This window comes from Vulpes vulpes, chromosome 13 (assembly GCF_048418805.1).
Source record: "Vulpes vulpes isolate BD-2025 chromosome 13, VulVul3, whole genome shotgun sequence".
Taxonomy (NCBI): Eukaryota; Metazoa; Chordata; class Mammalia; order Carnivora; family Canidae; genus Vulpes; species Vulpes vulpes.
The window spans coordinates 33226084-33253460 of NC_132792.1; the positions used below are offsets into that span (position 1 = coordinate 33226084).

At 35.1% G+C, this 27377-nt stretch overlaps 1 protein-coding gene across 5 annotated transcripts in view; it reads left to right on the forward strand.

Moving 5' to 3' along the window:
• The window catches only part of UBR5 (ubiquitin protein ligase E3 component n-recognin 5), a 136744-nt gene that overhangs the window by 71352 nt on the left and 38015 nt on the right, over positions 1-27377 (forward strand). For all 5 annotated transcript variants that reach the window (XM_072734125.1, XM_072734121.1, XM_072734122.1 and 2 more), the window contains 19 exons: positions 465-582; positions 4248-4432; positions 6772-6881; positions 7945-8057; positions 9593-9736; positions 9833-9944; positions 10193-10347; positions 10602-10799; positions 15247-15457; positions 16485-16611; positions 20623-20774; positions 21188-21283; positions 21636-21759; positions 24027-24124; positions 24933-25081; positions 25608-25699; positions 26756-26902; positions 27004-27122; positions 27198-27324. In XM_072734125.1, coding sequence (XP_072590226.1) covers positions 465-582; positions 4248-4432; positions 6772-6881; positions 7945-8057; positions 9593-9736; positions 9833-9944; positions 10193-10347; positions 10602-10799; positions 15247-15457; positions 16485-16611; positions 20623-20774; positions 21188-21283; positions 21636-21759; positions 24027-24124; positions 24933-25081; positions 25608-25699; positions 26756-26902; positions 27004-27122; positions 27198-27324 — 2577 coding nt within the window. The remainder of the gene's footprint in view (positions 1-464; positions 583-4247; positions 4433-6771; positions 6882-7944; positions 8058-9592; positions 9737-9832; positions 9945-10192; positions 10348-10601; positions 10800-15246; positions 15458-16484; positions 16612-20622; positions 20775-21187; positions 21284-21635; positions 21760-24026; positions 24125-24932; positions 25082-25607; positions 25700-26755; positions 26903-27003; positions 27123-27197; positions 27325-27377) is intronic.

Here is a 27377-nt window from a genome sequence, read left to right on the forward strand (position 1 = left end):
CTCTGCCTATGTCTCTGTCTCTGTCTCTGTGTCTCATGAATGAATAAATAAAATCTTTAAAAAAATTTTTTTAAGGTTATTAAAGTATTTCATTGGATGAATATTCTGTGCCTTCCTTAGTTATTCCTTTACTGTTAGAGACTAAATGTATTTTCTGTTATGTTTTAAGGCATTAAGGTAAATTTGCATTGGCAGAAATCTGATATAAGGGAATCTACTAATGAAATATAGTTATTTGGCAGAAAATTTTGAGTGATCAGTTAACCATAAATTTTAATCCCTAAAGGTGTAATAAGAATGGATCCAGTTATATATTAAACCTCTGATCAAGTTATGATTAAGAATAAGTTACACGTGTTAATACTACTATTCTGAAGCAAAAATACTGTAATATGTGTAATTTCAGATTTATTTAGTAGGCTTCTTTGCTGCTTGCTTCACCAATTTATACTTTTTCTTTTCAGGGGTGTAGTCCCTTTTAGTCAAAGAAAAAAAATGTTGGAGAAAGCTAGAGCAAAAAATAAAAAGCCCAAATCTAGTGCTGGTATTTCTTCAATGCCAAACATCACTGTTGGTACCCAGGTAAGTGATTAGAATGAAGCCTGTCGTAAGGAACATTGTTTCTCTTCAAAATTGCTTTCTTCCTGTGTAAGCAGTTTTACAAATGAAAGTCATGTGAAGACTGGATTCCAGTACCTTGTATGTGCTCTTTATTCAGTAGTGGAGTAACAGAGATTCTGCCCCCGTGTTGGTAGGTTCTCAGATTTGCCTAATTTTAAGAATCACTTGGTACTTAAATGCAGAGCCTGGAGCTCCTTACCTGAAACATTCCTTCAGTTTGAGAGTATGGCCCAAGTATCATAGTGTCTAACAAACATCCCAGGTGATAAACAGCCAGGCAATTTGAAAGATGCTGCTCTTGGGGATGTTGTCAGCACAAGGCAGGAGGCTTCATCAGATCCCTGTTTCTACTAGTTTTTCTTTTTTGATTCTGAGATGGTTTTAGGCTCCTGTCTTATAGATAAGTAATTTTTCTCATACCTCAGTGGATCAAAGTGTGGTTCAAGGACTTCTGCTGATTTCTCCATTCTTTCAGGAAATCAGCAGTCTTTTCTATTCTGTTTACATATCTGTGTGAAGCTGAATTGTCTTCGTAACACTTGAGTCAAAAGTAATGTATCACAACAACTAGAATGCAGAAGCTGACATGGGAATGTCTTCTGTTAAAACAGACATTGAGAGATTTGCAAAAATGTAAACAATGCTACTTTTCTTGCTATTCTTTTTAAAGATGTAGTTATGTTTCATAAAATTGTTTATATTAACTTGGAGCTCATTATTGTTAAACATTTAAAAATTTCTCAGTATTAATCATACATTAAATACAAACTAGAGGGATCTCTGGGTGGCGCAGCGGTTTGGCGCCTGCCTTTGGCCCAGGGTGTGATCCTGGAGACCCGGGATTGAATCCCATGTCGGGCTCCCAGTGCATGGAGCCTGCTTCTCCCTCTGCCTGTGTCTCTGCCTCTGTGTGTGTGTGTGTGTGTGTGACTATCATAAATAAATAAAAATTAAAAAAAAATACAAACTAGATAGGACCCAAATAAGAGATTTTTGGGTCCTCAGTAATATTATTTATTTATTTATTTATTCATTCATTCATTCATTCATTCATTCATTTATGTTTATTCATGAGAGACAGACAGAGAGAGAGAGAGAGAGAGAGAGAGAGAGAGAGAGAGAGAAAGGCAGAGACACAGGCAGTGGGAGAAGCAGGCTCCATGCAGGGAGCCCAGCGTGGGACTCGATCCTGGGTCTCCAGGATCACGCCCTGGGCCGAAGGCAGTGTTAAACCGCTGAGCCAGCCACCCGGGCTTACCCTTCAGTAATATTTAATAGGGAAAAAGGGTTCTGAGACCAAAAGAGTTTGAGAACTGTTGTACTTCATTCATTAGACTCTCTAGAAGTTTAGCTTCATGATAAAACTTGACATATATATTCATTACAGCAAATGTTGCAATAAGTGTTTAAGGGCCTTAAAATCCCTACCACTTAGACACACAATGTGGTGCTAATTTTGTCATCATGCACTTTCTCCTTTAATTGTTTTTTTCTCATCACAAGGTGGTATTACTTAGATTCCCTAGGTCTTAAAAAATAGTCACCACTTTAACTGTTACTTTTCTATAAAACCCAGCTTAAATGTATCCATTTTTTGTTTATGGCTCTTTTTTTTTTTTTTTTTTTTGTCTTGTTCTGACTTCTTTGTTGGCCTCCTAACTATGAAGTTTTCAGTGATTACCCACTATTTTGAATATTATTGTTCAGACTTCTTTATTTATGTCATTTGCTTTGGACACATTTCACTCTTCAGGGAGCTCCTTTTTTCCTGTTAGTCCAAATACTGATTTCAGTGTTCTCAAAGTTCCTTGTTCACTGGAGTCCGATATTAGCAGGATATCCTACCTTAGCATTTGCTTTATTAGCTTGTAGGATGTCATAACTATAGACAGGGAATGTAGAAAAAATACTTTAAAGATGCACTGAAAAAAAGTTCTAAACAAAATAGCTTTGAGGGCACGTGGAAGGCTCACTGGTTGAGTATCTGCCTTTGGCTCAGGTAGTAATCCTGGGGTTCTGGGATCCAGTCCTGCAACGGGCTCCCTCTGGGGAGCCTGCTTCTCCTATATCTTTGCCTCTCTCTGTGTGTCTCTCATGAATAAATAAATAAAATCTTTTTTTAAAAAAATAGCTTTGCACTAAATTGCTGAGAGATATGTATTAAAATATTTTGGTTATAGAACTAAGATTTTGTTTTAAAGCTATAGAAAACTAGAGATTAAAGTCAGTCACAGCCACAGAACAAGGAAAGTGTTCATGTTTTAACTTTTGATCACTTAGAGTTTTCAACTGTCTCCACTCTCATAATTGTTGAGAGTGCTGTATTTAGCAGTTATTCATTGACATTTCTTGTTATATGCTGGACACTGAATACATACCTCTTTGTCTGTAAGGTGCATTTATTTTTTATAAGAAGACAATAAATTATCTTCTAATATAATGCCTTATCACATTTCTCCTTAAAATATAGCCTTCTTTCCTATTGATCCTTTTTCAGACTTTAAGCTTTCACCAGTCTTCTGAAAATTTGTGGATGAAACTTCCCTTTATGTCACACTAAGTGAGACATACCTTTTTCAAGAAGTCAGCTCTTAATGAGCTATTCATTCTATGCCATAGGTATTATATTTTGGGACACACAACTGTTTGATGGAACTGCAACTCTGCTCCACTATTTCCAGTTTTGATACTACTTAAATATATCCTTCTTCTGTGTCACTACAGTTAATTATAAACCACCAAACACATGATCTTCAAATATGCCACTGTCAAGTACAACATAGTCATTAGTTACTGGATGACTGAACAGAATGTCAGTGAGTTTGAGCAATTGAAGAAATCCAAAGAGATTTCCAGAAATCATGTTTATCTCTCATTTGAACCTATTGTTAGTGTGTTTGATGGTGCCACCTGGCAGGTTATTAGTTTCAGTGTATGACCTGAGGGTTCTCCTTGGCAGTGAGAAGTTTTAGGTTATTCAGTTCTGAACTCAGTTAACTTCTAACACTGATGTTAACATACTCTTTTTTTTTTTAATGTAAGAAAAAACATATTATCCAGAGAAGCTTCTGGTTTGTAGAAAACTGCAGTCTTCTGGGGGAAAGAAGTACCCATAGAGATGAAATTATAGAGCCCTGTATACTATATAGCATCATGAATGCTATATAGTATAGCATTCAAGTAATTTAAAATTCTAAGAAACTGACAAAAAGTGTAATTGTTTTGTTCCAATTTTGTTTTTTTAATGACAGCCTTTTAAAAAAATTTCTTCTCTGCTGTTTTGTTCTATTTCCTTATAGCAGAATGGTCAGGATATTTGTTATATGAAATTTGTTTTGTTGCATGAAATGTTAAAGTTATTTTTTAACAAATATGCTCAAATTATTATTGCGCCTTAATTTTGGGAACAAATTCTTGGTGGAGACTTTTTTTGTTTTGTTGGGTTTTTTAAATTTATTTTTTGTTTTTGATGGAGACCTTTAAGACAATGCTTTATCAGCCTTATTATTAATGAAGATTGTTTTTGGAAAACCTAAGAAACAATACTTTTATTTCATACATTTGAAGCAACTCTGTGCATTTTAAAATTTTGTCATCTTGATGGTGATGTTTATTTTGTTTGCTAGGTATGCTTAAGAAATAATCCTCTTTATCATGCTGGAGCAGTTGCATTTTCAATTAGTGCTGGGATTCCTAAAGTTGGTGTCTTAATGGAGTCAGTTTGGAATATGAATGATAGCTGTAGATTTCAACTTAGATCTCCTGAGAGCTTGAAAAGCATGGACAAAGCTAGCAAAACTACTGAAGCTAAGTAAGTACTATAGTCTAATCATGGTTTTATACCAGTTTCTAGTTTGCTCTGTATATGAGGGGTTGGGGTGGTGGTAGAGGTAGCCAAGGTGACTTAGTGGTACACAGAAACACAGAAAAGTGCTCTGTGGTGGGTCTCATGAGGATGTCTATTGCAGCTTGGTTAATATTTGTGTAGTTTAGTTGTTCTTGATCTTCAGCAGCTGGAATTACCATGTAGAATTTTCTTTTGGTGTCTTTGTTTTGTCATTAGAGTGTGTCCTTTGCCATTGTGTGGCAGATAAAATGTGTTCAGCCTTACCTATATCAGGCCAACTTTACCTTCCTCTCTCCCTGTGTAATCATCTTAATTTCTATCTAATGTCTTTTCTGCATCTTGATCCTTGGAAGGATTTTACAAGTTAACGTGTTAGGGAGGGAAATTCTATAAAGGATTTGTAAACTCTTCGGTTGGAAGGGTATGTGAACAGAAACACTGCAGAATTGTCTGGAGCCCATACACAGAAGCTGGCTTATTGTTTGGGAGCCAGATACATAGATCTTAACATTTGTATCTACTTATCTTTAAAAATATTTATATGTAATGTAATTTGGTTATTTGATATATGAACTATGAAAAACTTTAATAAAGGTTATAAATAACTTTTTTTCCTAATGTTATAAAAATACATGACCATTATAGAAACATGGATAAGTAATATATTTCAGAAATAACATTTTAAATATTTTGGTGTATCTTAAAAAAAATGTATACAGGCTTTGAGAAGAGATGATCGGGATTATACTATGGATTTATAAAGTGCTGAAATTTTTTTGTTTGCTCTAATTAATGTAATAATTGTAAATTTGCTATCTTTATTGCTGCTTTTCCTCTTAATGCTAAAAATGCGAATTCAAATTCAGAAAATACAAGGATTATTGTTAAATACGTTAAAAATAATCTTTAATAAACCAAAGCTATTGTAACTTATGCCACGTTAAGGCTTCTTGTTTTGTATGTAGTGTTCTCTCCCCCTCTCTTGTTTTATAAAATAGATTTATAGACTTCGTCTCTAATTACATTGATTTTTAACCCTGTAAATAAAAGTGACAAAACACATTTTCATTCTTAATGAAACTTTGTAAAGAATGATGGAAATATTTTTGATGTACACAAATACAAATGAGTTTAAAATAGAATATGCTATTAAAATCATGTAATTTGTGAAGTTTTTCAAGCTTCCTTGAAACTTGCCATCTTTATTAATAAACTTAGTATAAGAGCTTAGTGAAATCAAATGTTAAGAATATGGTCATTTTCATATGAACAGACTCTCCTGTACTAAGTCATTTATATGCATTCACTTTAAAGGCATATCAGTGATTAATCAGTATCGGTCTCTTTCCACCATCACAAGATTTGCAGAGCAGCTGTGAATGAGTGTTCATGTGTGCTTGTACTGACCACTTTGCCAAGATGGTGGTGAAAATAATACTTGTTTTCTGTGGACTATTTCTAAACTCAGGTGAAATTTCCTGGTGTAGGTAGTAGGAGATGAGGGTTTTTTGTTTTGTTTTTGTTTTTGTTTTCGTTTTTTGGGTTTTTTTTTTTGGGAGATGAGGGGGTTAAGATGATGGCCCTAATTATAAAATATACCAGAATGATCTATATATAACAAATTTCTTAGAAATAGGTGACTTTTCTGATAACTAACTTCTGTCATTTAGTGACTAAAAATATTTGTTTTTTACCATCTGTAGAATATTATGTCGTTGCTGACTGTAGTTATCGTCTTAGGTGTAGTTAATGAAATAACTCAGTGCAAAGGGATAGTTTATGAATTCTGTAATTTTTTATTTCGGTTTTAACAGATGATGGTTCATCACCATATGGTTCAGGAATAAATTTTTGTAAATCATTGTGAGTAGAGTTCCTTCTTTGAACTCTAAGAAATTAATGATCTAGTTGGCATTTTATATTTCCCTTTACCATTTTCTCACTTAAACTGCTATGTCCAAGTCAGGGTTCACTGAAGTGGGAAGCTTATTTATTTGCTCAAGAGGCTTAGGCTAAATTGAGTGTAGTTTTTGTTGCTATTCTTAGATAAGGCTTATCTGAATCATTGTTCCATGTTGTTGATAGCTTTATATTGTGTATTTTTCTTTCCATTCTTTTAAAACATTATTAAGAATTTGAAGTATGCACTGTGTACCTTTTTCCCTATCTTGAAATAGACTACTTTTTATAAGTTTTTAAGATTTCATTCCTTTATAAGCATAAACTTGAGTCTTAACAATCATTTGACAAGTTCCAAATATTTCATTTTCTTAATACTGAGGAGACTCTCATTTCTATCTCAGGCCTGAAAGTAAGCAGGAACCAGTGAAAACAGAAATGGGTCCCCCACCATCTCCAGCATCCACATGCAGCGATGCGTCCTCAATTGCCAGCAGTGCATCAATGCCATATAGTAAGTTTTATGTGTAGTGTATATTGGCCAAAATAAGGTCCCAGGCAGACAGCCGTATTCAGTCTGTTTATGATTTGAGGCAACTCCTACCATTTTTAATATCTTTTCATGTAAATTGCATTTCTATCAGTTTGATTTGTGTGTATGTGTGTGTAGCTTTATTTAAATGAAAAAAAATGGTATTTACAGTGTTGCTGTTCTCTTGTTTTTGAAAACAGTTTCTTATAACTTGTAAAATGTTTTGCAGTAATGGGAAATAACTGCCACTAATTAGAATATCTATCCACTTTTGTTGAGACTGTTTTATTACAAATTGGTTATGGCTTGGTCAGAATTTATAGAATCTATGAACCTAGACTCACTACTGCACCTTGGGTTAAAAGAGTTTTTTTGTAAGGTCCTCAAAATAAATTTATTTTACAATGTATTTGCTTTCACATAAGGAAACTGAGAGTTAGACTTTATCAACAGTTATGTGATAGTCTTAAGAATAGCCTAACAGATTTTTAAATTTTATTTTATTAATTAATTTATTTTCTAAAGATAATTATTTATGAATACATGAGAGATACACAGAGAGAGAGGCAGAGACATAAGAAGTGGGAGAAGCAGGCTCCCTTTAGGGAGCCTGATGCAGGACTGGATCCAGGACCCTCCTGGGATCATGACCGGAGCCAGAGGCATGCTCAACCACTGAGCCACTCATGTGTCCCCAGATCTCTTATTTTATTTTATTTTATTTTTTCAGATCTTTTATTTTAAACCTTGGTCAGAAAGTTCTAATTATAAGGGTTCAAAGTAAATTTTTTATTTCTTCTTTGTGGTGTTTGCAGTAGCGTTAGCATCATTAGTCATTAGCAGATACGGTTATTTTTCTCTATGAAGTCATTTGAAGAGGAAGTTGGTCATAAAACATCATAAAGCAGTAGTTCGCAGAATTGTTATATAGATATCTCAGTTATGTATCCCTTTACAGATTATCTTTTTTCATATATTTAGATGAAATCTATAAAGTCTTTTTTACATTTTCTTTTTGGTACTTACCATTTTGTTGTTGTCTAAGAACGACGACGGTCCACCCCTGCCCCGAAAGAGGAGGAAAAGGTGAACGAAGAGCAGTGGTCTCTTCGGGAAGTCGTTTTTGTGGAAGATGTTAAGAATGTTCCTGTTGGCAAGGTTTGTTCAAAATATCTAAGAATTAATTACTACCAGAATTAGAACAGTATTGGTTATCCAAGAATTTATGGTTGGTGAGTGTACAGCCCTTTCCTCAAAGTTGCCCTTTTTATCACTTTCAGTGAGTCCTTAGCCTGTTGTAGATATCTTCTTTGTCCCTGAAGACGAACGACTATGAGGCTTCTTCTTGAACATTTATGGTGATATGTTCTTTTTAAAAAAGTTATTTTAGAGTAATTTTAGAGTTGCTGAAAAGTTGCAAAAGAGATTTTATATATATATATATGTGTGTGTGTGTATATATATATATGTATATATATGTATATATATGTATATATGTATATATATATATTTTGTATGTATGTATGTATATATTATGTATGTATATATGTATATATATATATGTATATATATATATTTTTTTTGAAATTATATTCCTTTTTGATACAGTCCATTCTTTGGAACTATTAGAATTATTAGTTCTGAAGGAGAGATCATCTTCCATAACATTTAAAAACTTCCTTAATATTTAAAAATCTTACTGTCTTCAAGTCACCTTCTAGTTTCTTTTCCCTTCTTTATGGAGAGGGTCTCACTTTCTAAGAAAACAAGTGCGTAGAGTCCATCAACTGGAATGTCATTAATTTCATCTTTCCCTCCACACATACTGAAAAATAAAATGGATCTCTAGCTGCAGAATATCTGCAAAGTAAAATGATTTTTCTGATTGCCCATTTGTTTCTGAAATTGATGGTCTTTCATTTGTACTTAAGGGAAAGAGTAGATATGCCACGCCCTTTAATTTACAAAGGCCTTTCTCATACACTATTCCATTTGATTCTCAAAATAGAGCTATAGTTTATGGGCAAGTGTTTCCTCTGAGAAGATCACACTGACTCAAAATCAGAAACAGCAAGTAGCAGAGGTAGGACTCGAGTATTCTGGTTTTAAGTTCTGTCTTTCTGTATATTGCTGACTCTCTACCTATGTTGTCCAAAATGGTAGCCACTAATTATATATGTGGCTAGTTAATTTTACTAAAATTAAATAATGTAAAAAAAAAAAGTCAGCTCTTCAGTCACATTAGCTCTATTTCAGGTGCTGATTAGCCACTTATACCTAATAGCTACCATATTGGGCAGTGCAGATATAGAACATTACCATCATGTTGTAAGTTCTTTCATACAGCAGGGCTCTGAACTAATAAAAGAGGAAGGATAGAAGAATTTCAAGGGTTATACTTCATTTTTTCAGCTGATTGCTAAATGCCACTGGCTCTAAGTGCTGGCTGTATGGGTCAGTTGTTCTCTAGAAAATAAGCCTCAAATATAGAAACCAACAGCAAAGCTTTGGTGAGTCTGTTTAGGTTACTATTTTTTTTTTCCACTTCAGGTTAATTTTATAACTTTGTGATCATTAGAGAAATATAAGAAATTAAATGCCTTCAGTGATAAATAAGTTCAATGGGTATAATTTGCTTATTGATTTCACAGTAAGCTGGTATTAATATTCAGCATATTTGCCTATACTTACAGGTGCTAAAAGTGGATGGTGCCTATGTTGCTGTAAAATTTCCAGGAACGTCCAGTAATACAAATTGTCAGAGCAGCACTGGTTCAGATGCTGACCCTTCTTCTCTCCTGCAAGATTGTAGGTTACTTAGAATTGATGAACTGCAGGTAGGTGTATAGGAGTCACTCAGCAGGTAAATGTTGGGACTGACTACTTGAGTATGTTACAGAGTTTGAGAGCAAGTTTCCTTCTGTGTCATGTAGGTTGTCAAAACTGGTGGAACACCAAAAGTTCCTGACTGTTTCCAAAGGACTCCCAAAAAGCTTTGTATACCTGAAAAAACAGAAATATTAGCAGTGAATGTGGATTCCAAAGGTAAAGATTTTGTAACTTTTTCAATTGGCATACATTATATCCTACTAATACTTGTATAGTAAATGGGTATAGGATAAAATGGTTTGGAGTGTTTGAAGTCTTTATCCCCCTGTATATAATGTTGTGGAATGAAATGAATTTACATTTCAAATGTGACTAGAGATGTTAAAATTTGCTAGGTACTTGTTACGGGTTACTAAAGATGTATAACTTTTTTTTTTTTTTTTTTACATTTATGTTTTCTGAAGGTGTGCATGCTGTTTTGAAGACTGGAAATTGGGTACGGTACTGTATCTTCGATCTTGCTACAGGAAAAGCAGAACAGGAAAATAATTTCCCTACAAGCAGCATTGCTTTCCTTGGTCAGAATGAGAGGAATGTAGCCATTTTCACTGCTGGACAGGTATAGAGGCTTATTTTTTGCTCTTGGAAATTGGTCTGACAACATTCGCAATTTTGTAAAGCCTAAGGTTAGGTTCTAATAATTTGCTTGTCATTAAACTATTGAAGAATTTAGAATATCAAGGACATTTAATACTGGATTTCTTATTTGGTCTATATAAACTAATCTAATTTGAAGCTAAGTATACCTGTTGTAAAAATCAAAGATGCATTTTTGATTGAGAGCCAAATTCTATTATTCTTAATCTGTTATAGGAATCTCCTATTATTCTTCGAGATGGAAATGGTACTATCTACCCAATGGCCAAAGATTGCATGGGAGGAATAAGGGATCCTGATTGGCTTGATCTTCCACCTATTAGTAGTCTTGGAATGGGTGTACATTCTTTAATAAATCTTCCTGCCAATTCAACAATCAAAAAGAAAGCTGCTATTATCATCATGGCTGTAGAGGTAACTTGACTCTTGAAACTAGTGGCATTTTCATTCACAGGATACTGCTAGAATCTAGGGAAAACAATCTTGAATGGATTATTTGTTAATGTTTTCCACAGGTGACAGTAGTCTATTAGGACTAGAAAGATGAGTGAACCAAAGATGACAATGTAAATGTTTGAGTAAGGCATGCACAGTGTTGTAGGAGCACAAAGCGGGAGGGACATAAATCAGACTGTAAAGAAGGCTTCTCTGAGGAGGTGATGCCTGAACACAGCTTTGAATCATCAGATAGGGGGCTCCTAGACAACAACTGAAGATAGGAGGGGCTATTTCTAGTACCAAGAACAGCCTTTGTGAATCTCACTATGTTGGGAGACCGTGTACAATTTGTTGGTATAACCAGAAGGTAGAACTCCTATGGGTCAGTGAGTAACAAGTGCAAAGGCTGGAGAAAGGCACTAGGGTGCCTTGTGTGCTAGCCTAAGGGATATGAGCTTCCCCGGAAAGCTTGGAGGAGAAGGATTTTAAACTGGCTTTTTAAAAGAAGTATGGGGACCAGATAAAAAGGCTCATGCAGTTATCCAGTTTAGAAACAAAGTAAGCTTGAATTCTTGGAAATGAGGAAGAGGGAAGGGATGGATTCAAGAAATCTTAAGGAAGTAGAAGCTCTGAAACTTGGTGCTGGTCATCAACAGTAAATGAAAGGAAGGATTTAGAAAGCTTCTGATTTGAGTGTGGTTGGTTGGTGGGGAGAGAGAAAAACAGGAGGAACAAAAGGGATGAGGGAGGCGGATGAGTTTAGTTTTGAACATGTTATAGGTGAGGTGTTTGTTAGATGTGGAGGCAGGTACCACCAGAATTTACTGAAGCAACTTGAGCACAGTTTGACCTGATTTGACTATTTTGACTATTTGACTATTTTATCCTATTTTCAAAGGATCACTCTTGACCTGCCGAGAATACTAGGGGATAATTTAGAAGTAGGGAGGCCTGTAAGGGGGCTATTCAAAAGGTCTAGGTGGGGGCAGCCCAGGTGGCTCAATGGTTTAGCGCTGCCTTCAGCCCAGGGTGTGATCCTGGAGACCCGGGATCAAGTCCCACGTCAGGCTTCTCCCTTTGCCTGTGTCTCTGCCTCTCTCTCTCTCTCTCTCTCTCTCTCTCTCGCGCGCGCGCGCGCGCGCTCTCTGTCTTTCATGAATAAATAAATAAAATCTTTTTTTTTAATAAATAAAATCTTAAAAAATTATTTTTGGAAGAAAAAAAAGGCCTAGGTGGGAGGGGAAGGGGGTCTTGGCTCAGGAGGTAGAGTTATGAGGAAGAAGGGATTTGATTCTAGGTTTATTAGTTAAGGCTGATGGTAGAGCCAACGGGATTTGCTTATGGCTCAATATAGATGTCAAACAGCGGAAGCAAGAGGGCCAAAGATTTTGAAGGAATGAAGTTGGCATTTATAGAGATGCAAGACTAGGGATGAAGCGGGTTCAGGAGGGGAGGGGTAGACAGCAGGAGTTTGGTTTTAGACATGCAGAGTTTAAAGGTACCTATCAGATATCCAAGAGGAGGTAGTAAATAGATACATAAGTCTGAAGACCCAGAGCAAGATGGAGAATTAGACTTAGTAGCTGACAGTACATTTCTGATATTTAGAGGAATTACACTGAATGAGATTGTCAGGGTTATGAAGAAGAAAAGAGGTCTAAGGATTGAGCCATGAGAATAGTATCAGCATTTAAATGGTAGGGAGATAAAGAAGAACCTGCATAAGAGACAGAAGGAGCAGCATCCATAGGAGTTGGAGGAAAGCTAGAATGAGTGTTGTCTTGGAAGCCAGGTGGTGAATATGTGTGAAACAGGATGCAGTGATCAGCCATGTCCAATGATACTGTAGGCCAGGCAAGGCAAGTGTTGAACGTGATTGGGGATTTGGCTCCATCTGGGTCGCTCTTGACAGTGGGGATGAAAGCCTGATGAGAGTGGGCCAAGGAGAAAAATCTCAATTTTTGTGAGCAGATTTTCTGTAAAGAATGGAAACAGAACTTGGTATGGGTGCTTATTTACCCTCCATTTGGTTGGAGGTGAAAGCAAACTTGTTAGAAATGCATCTAAAATGAATTGAATCCAGGTACTCCTGAGAGCTGCTTGTAAGCTTTTTGTTTAGAGAGACAGTGCTCATATTCTTGGTTTAGTTTTGGTTGTAACCTACTAGACAAGAGGTTCCAAACTAATAGGGGTGTGGTTAAGGAGGTTGCTGTGGCCTGAGCTTGGCTCCTGGAAATAATCTTCACATCATTTTAAAATACTTGATTGGTTGCCAACATTTAAAAGCCATAGGATTTTTCTTTACAATCTAGATTTTCAGTTCTTAAAATATGGAAAGCTCTGAAAACACTGGGCCATAATAAAACCATTGGTATGCCAGCTTTAGAAGCTGTATATTGCCTCTCCAGTTTATTGCAGTTCTTGATACTTAATTGCTTTAAATGTTGCCATTTATTTATGATATAGTTTGTGTTCTTTCTTATCCCTAGCCTCCTCTACTCATTTGTATTAACTTCAGATGTTCTGTAGGCATTTGATTCTGTGACCCCTGCACTCTGTCAGCATCTCAGGGGTAAAGATAAAATGTGTCATTCTCCCATGGGTAGGGATAAAGTGTGCCATCATTTATTTTTGTACCTCAGTGAGTTGGGATTGGTACACAGTAGACCCATGAGAAATGTTTCACTGCACTTACTCTGCCTTTTGCTATAAGAATAAGTGACAAATACAACATAATAGTGATGCAGAGTAAACTCTTTTCCTTGTAACACTGTAAATGTTGTATTGGTAACTCTCAGGGTGAGAGTCCATGTAAAGCAGTCTGGAGATCAGTGTTTGCTGTAGCTGCTTCCAACCCAATGACTGGATGATTGCTTGAAAAGCTCTTTTGTCACAGAATATGCAGCAGAATATCTTGACTTAGTTACTTTCAAAAGTACTGTTCTTTTCATTTTTTGGAGAGCCTTTGACACATTCTCTCAATGTATTAATTACTTTATATATATATACTGGACTTTGGCAAGTTTAGTCTTATGTGTTTCACCTCATACTCTAAAGCTGGAGCTTACAATGTATGGGCTCACCTCAGTGTCTTAGTGCCACAGTCAAAGTCATCTATCTCATATGTGGCAGGTACTGAAAATAGTTTTTTAACTGTATTTTTTTTTTTTGTCCCTCCTCCCCTGCCAGTAGTCACTTTTACCTTTCCTCCTCCATGAGATTGAGGGAAGGGATAGGTTATTTAGTTTAGGGGAGAGATGGTAAGTTGTTCAAATGCATCTTTCTTCTGCCCTTTGTAGTCCACACATTATTTTCCCAGTTCTTAATTCTAGTTAAAATGAACAAATTTACTTGTTTTCCAAAACTAATGCTTTATATTTATTCCATTAAAGTCCCTTAACTACAGTTTTACATTCTGAAAGAAGTACATTTGAACTCCTTGATTTGTTCATGCTGTGTCTTAGTCTGTTCAGGTTGCTATAGATTGTGACTGGCTTATAAACAACAGAAATTTCTAACAGTTCTGGAGGCTGGAAGTCCAAGATCAGGGCTGGGCAGATTTGGTGTCTGGTGAGGGCCCACTTATAGTTTCATAGACAGCCATGTATTCTCATGTGGTGGAAGGGGAAAACTGTTCTCTTCAGCCCCTTTTAAGGGCACTAATCCCATCCACAATGGCCCTACCCTCATGACTTAATTACTTCTCAAAGGTCCCACCTCCAAATACCATCACACTGGTTAGCTTTCAACTGAAGGATTTTGGGACCATAGATTTTCAGTCTATAGCATACTATTTCTCAGGTAGTTAATGGAATATACTATAAATCATTAATGTTACTATGTCTTTGACAATAAAGTGCATTAGTTGTTACCTCTGAGGGATTACATCTGTCATGATTTCTAGGAGAGTTGAAGGTTTTGGTTTTCATGTACCACATATAATAAAACCTTCATAAGTATAAGAGGTATGCATAAGCATGTATAAAATACATAGGATGTATACCTTTACTTAATTGGTTAACAGTGCTAATAGAGTTCTAATTCAGTAGTTACATAAGATACAATATAAACCAGGGCAAGGGTTAGTAGACTGGCCTTTAAGCCAGATCCCAGTCACTGTCATTCATTTGTGTATTGCATACGGTGGCTTTCCTGCCACTGCCAGAGTTGGATCAGTTGTAAAAGCTGAAAATATTTCCTGGTCTTTTACAGAAAATTTATCCACTCTTTTCTATTCCTGTCATTTGTATACTGTGCTTAAAAGGTACCCTCAATTTTAAGTCCTTTGGAGGGCAACTTTGTCTTTATTTACTTTGAGAGCTGATTATGTTATTGTATGCAATTATAAAATGAGGAAGTTTTGACATGTGTAATGTACTGTTCAAATTCATTGAAGTTTTTTCCCTAATTTGTCTGAGCACAGAAACAAACGTTAATGCAGCACATTCTACGCTGTGACTACGAAGCCTGTCGACAATATCTCATGAATCTTGAGCAAGCGGTTGTTTTAGAGCAGAATCTACAGATGCTACAGACATTCATCAGCCACAGATGTGATGGAAACCGAAATATTTTGCATGCTTGTGTATCAGTTTGTTTTCCAACCAGCAATAAGGAAACTAAAGAAGAAGAGGGTGAGAATAAGAACTATAACAAGGTCTCTAAAAGGAATTTTAGGCAGTTTTGAAAATATAACAACTATTAAAATGAAATGACTACAAAGAATTTGTGTGTACTTTTTCTTTGCTTTGTAAAACAGGAGTTTCGATATTCTTAGAAGGTAAAGATGTCTGTCCTCTTGTTAGGATGAGTATGTAACATAAGCAGATAACTTTTTATCAGTGTGTTTTGTTCTATTCTCATATATATATAAACTATATGAGTAATATTTAATGAGACTTATTTTATAATAGCAAATAACTTTTATTACCATGAGAATTATTTAGCAAGTTAAGGCAAGTTACACTGAAGCAACTTTTATGCCAATTTTCAGAATGTAGAGGGGAAAACAGCCTAGTGAGTTCTGAGATGTTTTTGGAAAAATAAGCTTTTTTTTGCCATAAAGGTTTTAATTGGCTAAATGTTTGAAGGGGAAATCTGCAAGCCTGAAGTGCAGTTGTGTGGTTCATAAATGTTTTTCCCGATTTTAAATTCTACCAGTGATACTCTAGTCGCTACTTTTTTTTTTTTTTTTTTTTTTTTTGGTAACTACATTTTTGAGCAGTGGTTTTGCAGGCTGCTTTTTTCTTTCTTTTTTTAATGTTTAAATTTTTTTTTGGTTTGCAAGTTTCTAACCTTTATTATCTTATCATTAAAGGAGGATGAATAGTATATAAACCAAGACTTGAGGTACTGAATTGTGCATCTTTTTCTTCCTTGGTAGTGAAAGCTAGATTTCAGTCTACTTAGGAATAATCTTAGCTTTGACCTTTGGGGGTTGAAAAGTAAGGCAGAATAAGGAAATAATTCACATATTAAAGGTCGTAGTTAAATCTATCTTAAGTGTGTTGCTCAGGAAAAAATTAAGCTATTTATTATCTCTAGTATGTGAATTAGAGTACTAAAATACATAGTAGTTAGCATTTAATGGCCTGTACATACTTAATCTCTTAGTTATTTTTGAAATTTAAATTGATCCTAATTTCTTCTCTTATGTTTCAGAAGCAGAGCGCTCTGAAAGAAATACATTCGCAGAAAGGCTTTCTGCTGTTGAGGCCATTGCAAATGCAATATCCGTTGTTTCAAGTAATGGCCCAGGTAATCGGGCTGGATCATCAAGTAGTCGAAGGTAATGTGATTTTTACCAGGAAAGTTTAATTGGCGGAAACAGAATCCAAGTACAGAAAAATGTATCTCTTACCTATCTTATGCATGAATTGGTGGGTCCTTTTGCTTTGTTTTTGTTCCTTCCAGTATCAACCCTGGGAAAAAAGATCTGATAATATCTAATTAGATTTTAAGCGTAGAACAAGTAGGATCTAGGACGCTTCAGAAATTTGAGATAATTTAGACAGTAGTTGAACCTTGATTCTTTGAATGTGTTTTAAGTTTATCATTCTTGTTTCCTAGGAAGTTATTTTCTTTAGTTGGAGAACAAGTAATAACAATTATTGAAAGAACTTCAATCTTACTTTTTGGATTACTTATTTAGCTCAATTTCTCAGATGTCTTATTGATCTGGGAAGAATTGAAAGGCTGGTGTGTATTGTAAATGTTTGATATATATTTTAAATTTTCAGGCTCTCTCAGTTGTGGGATGGACAAACCTTAATCACACACAAAAAATTACTAGGTGTTTGAATAGATGAAGAATATTATAAAGAATTCAGGATATAGTTTTTTGTTTTGTTTTGTTTGTTTGTTTGTTTGTTTGTTTCCTGAAAGAAAAAGCACATTTATATTAGACACGAGAGCCAGAGTTCTTGGACACTTGACAGGTCACTGACGGAAGCACTGCTCACTGTGCTAATATGATAGATTGTAAAGTCTACTTAAAATGAAGACTCTCTTTGCCTATTTTCTGTTCCATATCCAACTTTCCCTTTAAAAATGATTCTTCTAAAATTGATAGCTTCCCAGGTTCAAAAATGTCCTGAAGTGAGATTTATCACAAACTATTTATGGGTGACCAAATTATAATTTAAAACAGTACAAAGACCTTATATAGATTATACAAAATGGAAATTATCACCAGCTTACTTGTTTAGGACTATACTAGGCAGATAAAGTGTTTGGTCTAAAATGGAAAACAAATACTTCATGAAGAAATTAGTGTCTGAATTATTTCAGGTATTTCATTTCCTCAGGGTTAATACAGGTGCAGATCAAGTTGGACTCTGATATGGTTGGTCCAATGCCAGTGCTGCCATCTTTTTTTTTCATGTAAGGATTATTTTGAAGGCAAAGACTAAAAGGAGCTTCAAGAGTGGGTGATGTGTTGCTCACAGAAATAATTTGCAGAGTAAGCTCCTTTGAGGCATTTGCCGAAGATTTCACTGCAGTGCTCTTAACCAGTTCAAACTCAGGGCTGCCGGTTGAACAGATGAAAGCACAGGAGTCTTATTATCCACGCCGGGCAGTAGGAAGTCCACAGACTCTGCTTCATTGAAGTGAAACCCTCCTCTAGCCTACAATGGATTTTCTAGGCGATGCCCCTTGATGAGTATGCAGGCTGGGATTCATGAGCTGTTAGCTCAAAACTGATGCAATTTCAATATTGAATGGAGTACTGTTAAATGTCTTCAGATGATGATTTGACTCAGAAGTTTTGTTATGTGACTCATAGTTCCTGAGTGCAAAGGGCAGATTTAGTGGAAAGCTTGATTGATGCATCTGATTGCAGGTGTATGTACTCTAGAGATTGTTAATCTGGAAGACACATGACCTTCGCTTTTTTGTCACAGTGGTATGTTTGAACATGACTGGATTCTAAGGCTTCTGTAGCATGGATATAACGTGCTTACAAAGAGGAAATTACATCATCCTTGAATTCTTCCATATTGTCAGAAAATACGATGACTCCAGGCAAGCCTATACGAAGAAATGTCAAAACTCTGAATCTTAGCAGCCAAGGTGGTATCTCCTCAGTATTGTCCTCAGCCACTGAGGATACAGGTGAATCTTCATGAATTGTGTACAACATCTTGAAGAATAATTTTCTTTTTTTTGTTTTTTGTTTTTTGTTTTTAAAGAATATATGAGGAGCTGGGCATTGTACTTAAAAATGTTCCCAAGACCTAATGAAGAAAAGTGGTTAAGGACAATTTTTTAAAATGACAAAGGAATGACCCCCTCATTTAATATTGAATTGACTACATCACAACAACAGAGTTGGGAGTTTGCAAGTTCAAGATTAGACTATGGTCTCAATTTATCTTCATTTTATTCTTAGTCTACTCTAAGCTAGAGGTTGGAGAATAGTCCACGTTTTGTTTGGCCTGTGCACTGTTAAAATTTTTTTTCCTTTAAAATTTGAATGCCTTTAGATAAGCATGTGTGCTTCTAGTTCGCCATTACTCCCTTTTTATTAGACCTGACTACCCTTTTCCTCAATTGATATTGCCTTCTGGGCCTGATATTGACTTTGTGACCCTGGAATAAGCATTCTTCTTAATAGGCCCCAAACATGCATTTATTTTCAGGTTATTTGTAGTGCCTCCCACTTACTGCTGATTTTTTCTCTCTCTCTGTATTTTGAGTAAGATACACTAGAATACCAAGTGTCTGTGTTGAGCTTAATTAAGATTATTTAGGAACATCACAGTGTGAACAGTCACCCTGATGTGTGCTGTTACCTAGTAAGGTAGGTATTTACCTACCTACCAAATTATAGGTATAATTTTTCTGTGGGTGAGGTCTTCGGACAGGGAAGTGACCTTGACTGAAATAATCCCTATGCCCTGTTCCCCTCCTTATTCCAAAAACTCTTAAACTCAGATATCTGAATTGGGAGAGGGAAGACATCAATACCATAATAAAAGAATTAACTATAGGTATTTTTTGATAGTGAATACTAAAATAACTGATACATTATTTGAGACGTTAAAACTTACTTTGCAGAATCTTCCAAAGAATGTTTCTGTTCCCAAAGGTACATCATCATACATAAGCTTTATAAAATAGATGTGTTCCTGAAAGTAACCTCCAAAAGAAATCTTTGTAAAAGCTTTTTAAAAAAATGTCCTTATAAAATGGAAAGTGTGTTGATATGGAAAACCACATTTACCCTTGGATCACACAACAGTTATAATTAGAAGAGTCAAACATTAATAAAAATCTTTCTAAATTACTTATTTGTAGACATATAATGTGCTCATCTGGTAAAGTGGTAGGTCTTTCACATCAGAGAAATGTCATGACTTTGGGATTAAATTTGCATGGGAGAATCGTGTCCCTTATGTGTTACCTGGCCCTTATAATTGAATTTTCAGTCTATATTCATTTAGAGACTCTAAAATTGTGGCTGATGGAAGGGATTTGCCTTATGTGCTCTCTCTTAACTGCTGTTTGTAACATGTTAATTCTGTAGGCTTTTGTAAGCTTTTATTCAGAGGTATAGATTTTTATACAGGTAGTTACCAGTTCCCCCACAAGGTCTGTGTTTGTGATTATTTCCTTTTCTTTTTAGTGATGTGCACACCTGTGCAGTATTTTTATACATACATATATATATCAGGAGAAAAAAAATCACACCCAGATCTAACAACACATTTTATAAGCTCCAGTTTCATTAATTTTCCTTGGGATGCAAGTTGTACTGTTAAAAACATTTTTTTCTTTTTTTGGTATGAAAAATCTAAATTGGTCTTTGTTTTAAAACTACTCATTGTGTGGACATTAGTTCAATTGCTTTTGAGATCACAGCAAAGGGATTTATTTAATGAGCTAACAGTATTGGTTTTGTGCTAATCAGTATGTTTGCTGATGTTTATTATTAAACTTAATTCTTACTGGATTATAAACAGGGGACAGAAAATTTTTTTTGTCTTAATGTTCAGCTGTTCATTTACCTTAACTGTATGAAAGATTATTTTCTAATCTTCACCGTAAGTTTTGTTCCCTGTGCTTAAGTTTGTGTGGGAGCTTAATATAGTGGTTTTAGTGCTGAACTGGGTGCTCCCAGTTCCATTTCTATCCCTCACTGACTTACTCTGTGATTCCAGAATTGGCATTTGTACTTCACTTCCCTTGCCTGGAGTATTTGCTTATAGAACAAACTTTGATCTCAGATGAGAAGTTCTGTGCACCTTTTCATTACTAGCCATGGTAGTGAGCTCCAATTTTGTCCATGTTCTTCTAGTTTGAGATTACGGGAAATGATGAGACGTTCGTTGAGAGCAGCTGGTTTGGGTAGACATGAAGCTGGAGCTTCATCCAGTGACCACCAGGATCCAGTTTCACCCCCCATAGCTCCCCCCAGTTGGGTTCCTGACCCTCCTGCGATGGATCCTGGTAAGATCTGTTATTTTATTTAGTGTTTAACCAAAAAACAAGGTCCTGAAAGACAGGAAATTAAACATTTTAATGGGATATTTAGAAATCTGAAATGTTTAAAAGCATAATGAGTAAACTAATTTAGTTGTAAAGATTTGGTTTAAGGGGTTTATAACTTAAAATTCTAGAAACTTTTTCATTGACATCTGTATTTCCATGCTAGCAAGAAGCTAGTTAGTAATACATCACAATAAGTCAGTAATTTATGTAGTGGATTCCTTCTCATATAGTTTGGAAAACAAGTTTCCACTTAAACCTCTGTCTGATTTGACCTTTGGCTTACAGAGAAAAGCCTTAAGGCCAGTTAAGAGAACATGTTAGGGATATGTTGCCTATAATGATGTACATCCTGCTGTTCTGTTTACTGAAAGATGGTGACATTGATTTTATCCTGGCCCCTGCTGTGGGATCTCTTACCACAGCAGCGACTGGTACCGGTCAAGGACCAAGCACCTCCACTATTCCAGGTGAGAATCTGTACTATTTTATCTGCCTAGGCATTTGGGTTTCTACAGATCCACACTTGATTTCAAGGATACTTTCCTGGCTTGAAAACTATCTGTCTGAATTAGATCTTCCATCTGTCAGTGAAATTGTGTGTATGATCATACACATCATCATGAACATACATTTCATCAATTGGGAGTTGTAAGATGTGTTAATGTATTTAAATTTTCTATAATGAAGTTACTAATTTATTACGGATACTAGAATATTTTTCTGATGGCTTATTTAATAGATACGTGGTATGTTATTCCAGAATATTCTTTCACTCTGTTTTGTTTACTCTTGTTACCAAATGGATCTGCTTAATTACAGGTCCTTCCACAGAGCCATCTGTAGTAGAGTCCAAGGATCGAAAGGCCAATGCTCATTTTATATTAAAATTGTTATGCGACAGTGTTGTTCTGCAGCCCTATTTAAGAGAACTCCTCTCTGCCAAGTAAGAAGTTTAATATACTTTTGATGCAAAGATTTAGCTTAGTTCCCTGTACTATTTAAGTTGATCTTGCAGTGTATGGATAACAGTTATCTAATGTGAATTTAAAATAACTGATCAGAATCTAGCATTTTTTGTATTCCCTCTGTAGTTAACCAAGCTCTCTTCAATGAAGGGCCCTTCTCAGTAATTCAATGTACACTAAGTAAATACAAACTAATTTTATGTGAGCTTGATTAGGAGGTGTGTATATGTATGTAAGTTAAAAAGATCACAGTATAGTTATTCTCAAATGTGAATTCATAAATTATGTCATTGTCATTGGGAGAACTTAAAAAATTATACAGATTCTTTTCCAGGCTTTGCACTAGAAGTATGACTCAGTAGGTCTGGGATGGGGCCTGGAATTTGTGATCTAAAACTCTGTGGATGATTCTGATGGTTTCTCTGGAAATCTTTTTTTGCCTTGAAAAGTCATAATGAGATTATGCAAAGTTTTTGATAAGTATTGTGTGGCAAATCCTTATTAACGTTATATAGTGCTGCTTTCAGCATGGCTGTTTTTGTTCCTTTACAAACTCATAATAATAAGGGGCTCCTGGGTGGTTCAGTTGGTTAAGCATCTGCCTTTGGCTCAGGTCATGGTCCTGGGGTCCTGCGATTGAGCCCCACATGGGCTCTGTGCTCAGTGTGGAGTCTGCTACTCCCTCTTCCTCTGTCCCTCTCCTTAACTTCTGAGCATTTGTATATGCTCTCTCTTATAAAATCTTTAAAAATAACTCCAAACTCATAATAATAAGCATTTTTATAAAAGTTAGCTCTTATCTGTGCCAAACTCTACTTTTATTAAACTCTCTAGCAATGTGGAATAGGCAATATTATTCCCATTTTATATGTGAAGTAATGATCTTAAAGGTTAATTAACTGCCCAGGGTCACAAAACTAGTGAGTGGCACAGCTGGAATTCCAACTGTGGTCTGTCTCTTGGTTCCAGAATTCAGACTTCCAGTCATCACCCTTATGTTACCTCTTCATATTTTAGAACAAGAAGGTGTTTGAGTTTTTTATTATTGAGGGCAAGGGAGATTTTGTTTAAGCCTTATTGGCCTTAGGCCATAACGACCCAATTTATGAACTTATGATTACTTTAATGAAGGCTGCCCCACTAGTAAAATAAGTCACTGAATTGGAAATAAGTTATTACTCTAGAAGCAGCTTATTAATTTATTAGTGGTTTGAGGGATAGATAAAAAAGAGGAAAAAAAGTATGTATGTATGTATGTATTTGTATATATTTTTATTTTCTCACTTAAGAGTTTTACTTTCGATTTATGGTGTTTTTAAGGGTACTATTTTGTATAGTTGCCTCAATCATTTGGAGTTGTCTAAATAGGCAAGAGTAGAGAGTGGAGTTTGAGGTTTTGGTTTTTATGTCAACTTGTCACCTTTTTTAGTATGTGTGTTACAATAAACTGAACTGGAAAATGGAAGAGAAGGATTAGATATAAGAGCAAAAAATTGATTTAGAAGTAAGTCTTCATGAAGAATCCAAATTTTTTATCTTAGTTTCTAGGAACAGTGATGCTATTGGCTGACATAAGTCAGATAGAGAGCAGGTTTGGGGAGAAAGGTGATAATAGTTGTTAGACATGTTGAATATGAGGTATCACTGGGAAATCCGAAGTAAGACTTACCAAGTACACAAGTGTAGATGTTGGAACTATGTTGTTGTAGAGGGGTAGTTGGCTTTGGTGGATCAGAGAGGGAGCCACAGGTGGCTGAGGACTAAATTTTGGGAAATGCAGGAGGGAATAGAAATTCAGGGAAGAATACTGAAGGTACATTTTTAAGAAAAAATACATAATAATAATAGGTAACATTTATTGAGTGTATTTTATTTGCTGAGCATTGTGTTAAAAGCTTTTAAGTAATAATTGATTTAATCCTCATCACAATTGGATGAGATAGAGCCTATTACCATCCCCACATCTAGAAAATATTAGTTTGACTGTAGAGCCCTTGGTGATCTATTCTTTAGTGTCACTAAGGCCAAGAAAGGAGAACATGGTTGAGAGAGACAAGGATCCTTAGAAAAGTGGCTTTCTTTCTTAGTAGGAGACTAGAAAATAACACCAGTGATTTTCTTTGAATGGTAGAACATTATTTAATACAGCAAAATTACTTTTTTATTTCATCATGAACATCTATTTCTTTTATAATCAAGGAATAATTGATTATTAATGTTTTATGTATAATTTTTCTTGTTTTAGGGATGCAAGAGGGATGACCCCCTTTATGTCAGCTGTAAGTGGCCGAGCTTATCCTGCTGCAATTACCATCTTAGAAACAGCCCAGAAAATTGCAAAAGGTAATTTAAGTCTTAAAAGAGTTGCTTATTTTTTAGTTTGAATGGATTTTCTTTTACATATAATAATTTGATAATATTATTCAAACCTAATTCCTGTGTATTGAAATGATGTAATTGAATAGAAACTATCAATTTATTCTTTTGTGTATGTGAATTTGTGTAAAATTTATGTGTTTGTACTTATTCCAAGTATATTGTGTCTTCTAACTTTCCATCAAAAAACAGCTGGTGTAATTTTTTAAATTAAAAAAAAACTGTATAATGGATAATGTAATGACTAATCTTTTGAAAATGAAGATGGATTACTGATAGAACCTGTCAGTAGTTAATTGGTGGTAGTGATAAAATTTTATAGAAACAATAGGTCAGATGCCTAAATGCTCTTCCCTCTGACTTGGAATTCCTGCTTAACAGAATGCAGTAAGGAATATCAGTTCCTGCCATCCAGCTTTTAAAAGACTAACATACTTTAAAATACTGGCTAAAAAATTTATGTGATTATCTGTAATTTGTTAAATAGAGCTAGAACTTTAATCTTAACTGCATAAGGTGGACCTGTATATTCAGCTGATGTGTGCTATATTGTCATCATGTGGTTATGTTATGATTATACTTTGCTGTATTTTTGCACCAGAATTGACTGAATTTCTTGCCCATTGACTTGTGTATCAATTTTAAAATAAAAATACAGTAGTTTTTTATTTATACTGTGTAAATGTTAAAGCTTTTGCATTTGAGTAAAGTAGTAAATGGCTGTAGATTAAGGTCTTTCTTGATATCTGAACTACTGTGTTCTTAATCTTTTTAGCTGAAGTATCCTCAAGTGAAAAAGAGGAAGATGTTTTTATGGGAATGGTTTGCCCATCAGGTACCAACCCTGATGATTCACCCTTATATGTGTTATGTTGTAATGATACCTGCAGTTTTACGTGGACTGGAGCAGAGCACATTAACCAGGTAAGCTAATTTTTATTTCCCTGTATTTATGCTGTCTTCAGATATTCTTTTCCTTTCTTCCCTTTCACTATCACTGCATTATAGTTCTTAGCTCTGGAGTTATAAGTCTGGTATTTCCTTTTATTTTGAGTTGTAAAATTCTCCAAAGAAAATTAATTTTTATTTAATTCCTAAATAAGTGAAACAAAGGAGGTGATTGTTAAATTAGTGATGAGATACTTCCAAAATTAGAAATCTTCACTCATTGGTTTAATCTGATCCATAGTTCTTGATATAGATTTCATAACTATAATACCTTTTTTGGGGGGATGATATGAGTTATTTTTGCTCTACTTGTTAACATTTGATTTCCACTTGTGTAATATTAATGTGTATTCGCTATACCCATATATGACTTTTTCTTTCCAGAACACATTAGTTTTCCTCTGCTTTTGTTGTGATTGACTTGTTTCAGAAAATATCAGAGGTAATTATGATGATAATATGTACATTTATTCTTTTAAAAAATTAATCCTTCTAATTTTAGGATATTTTTGAGTGTCGAACTTGTGGCTTATTGGAGTCACTCTGTTGTTGTACAGAATGTGCAAGGGTTTGTCATAAAGGTCATGATTGCAAGTGAGTACAATTCTGGTTTTCTTTAATATTATAAATTAGATTCATATTGCTGTATTAAAATAATCTATACCAAGATAATGTTCTATTTCTTAATTCAGGAAGCATGAGGTTTTCTTCTCTTTAAGCTACTTTATGTATATAAATATGGTTCTTGATTTAAAGTGTTTTCTGAAATGTTTTTCATTTGCTTTTGTATGTATTCTTCAGCCAAAAGGAAATCACTGCAGTTAAGTGAATCATGTGTATATTTGACCTATGCTTTATTTACTTCTTAAAGTGAATTAATAACTTTTCATCCAGCAATAGAGTTACCCAAGGCTAGTTTGTTAATTTTCACAGATTTAAGAAGCAATAAAATACTCCATCATGGACATTTGCAGTGAGTGCCTCAGTCTTAACAGGAACATCAGCCATAACTTTGCTACAGATGTCTAGATGTTATGGTTAACAGAGAATTGGTTTGTAAAAACCATCTATTTCGCTTTAAAATAAATTATACAGGACAAGTAGAAAATATTTATAGATAACTGCATTGGTATTTATGATTTTTATTAAAAGAACTTTGGCTAATTTGTCTTCCTTACTTTAAACATAAAAATGATAATCTATTTATTTGTTGATTACTTACTAAGTGCTCTCACACAGTAGCTGCTTGGGTGGTGGTAGACAACAGAGTCCTTGTCCTAACAGGGTTTACAGTCCTGTGAGAGGACACAAGCAAGAAACATCTGTTCCTAAGGGTTTTAGGGTTTATTAGATGCACGTAGCAGGATCACTTACACACTGAATGGGGGCTGTGGAGAATTAAGGAAGACATTCCGAAGGAGGTGACTATTCCCAAGTCATTGTAAGATCCCTCTATGAGAGTTGCTTTAGTAGACTTCATGCCACTAAATAATCCTTCTAATTAAGTATGCTTTAAGAATTATACTTTGCATTTAAAAATTAACAGGGGTTCTATCTGGTGTCAATAAGTTATACTTCCATAATTTCCATAGGCCTCTTTGTGTGTTTTTTTTAAATTTCAGTTTTTGTACTTGTGTGAATTCTTTCTAGACTCAAACGGACGTCACCGACAGCCTATTGTGATTGTTGGGAAAAATGTAAATGTAAAACTCTAATTGCTGGACAGAAATCTGCTCGTCTTGATCTACTTTATCGCCTGCTCACTGCTACTAATCTGGTTACTCTGCCAAACAGCAGGCAAGTGGGATTTTTTGGGACATAAATTCAAACAGCACAGCACATCTAAGTAGTCCTCCCCCTCCCCTTCTCCCTGCTCACAGCGATGTTCCATTTTGCAGGGGAGAGCACCTCTTACTGTTTCTAGTGCAGACAGTTGCAAGGCAGACAGTAGAGCACTGCCAATACAGACCTCCTCGGATCAGGGAGGATCGTAACCGAAAAACAGCCAATCCTGAAGGTGAGTGAATCTGACAGTTTTGACACATAGGAAAAGCATTATATTTGTCTTACTATTTCCTTTTTTTTTTTTTAGATTCAGATATGCCTGATCATGATTTAGAGCCCCCAAGGTTTGCCCAGCTTGCATTGGAGCGTGTTCTACAGGACTGGAATGCTTTAAAATCTATGATTATGTTTGGGTCACAGGAGAATAAAGACCCGTATGTATTCATTAAAAACATTTTAAGTTTATGTATTTCTCATGTTAATGTAA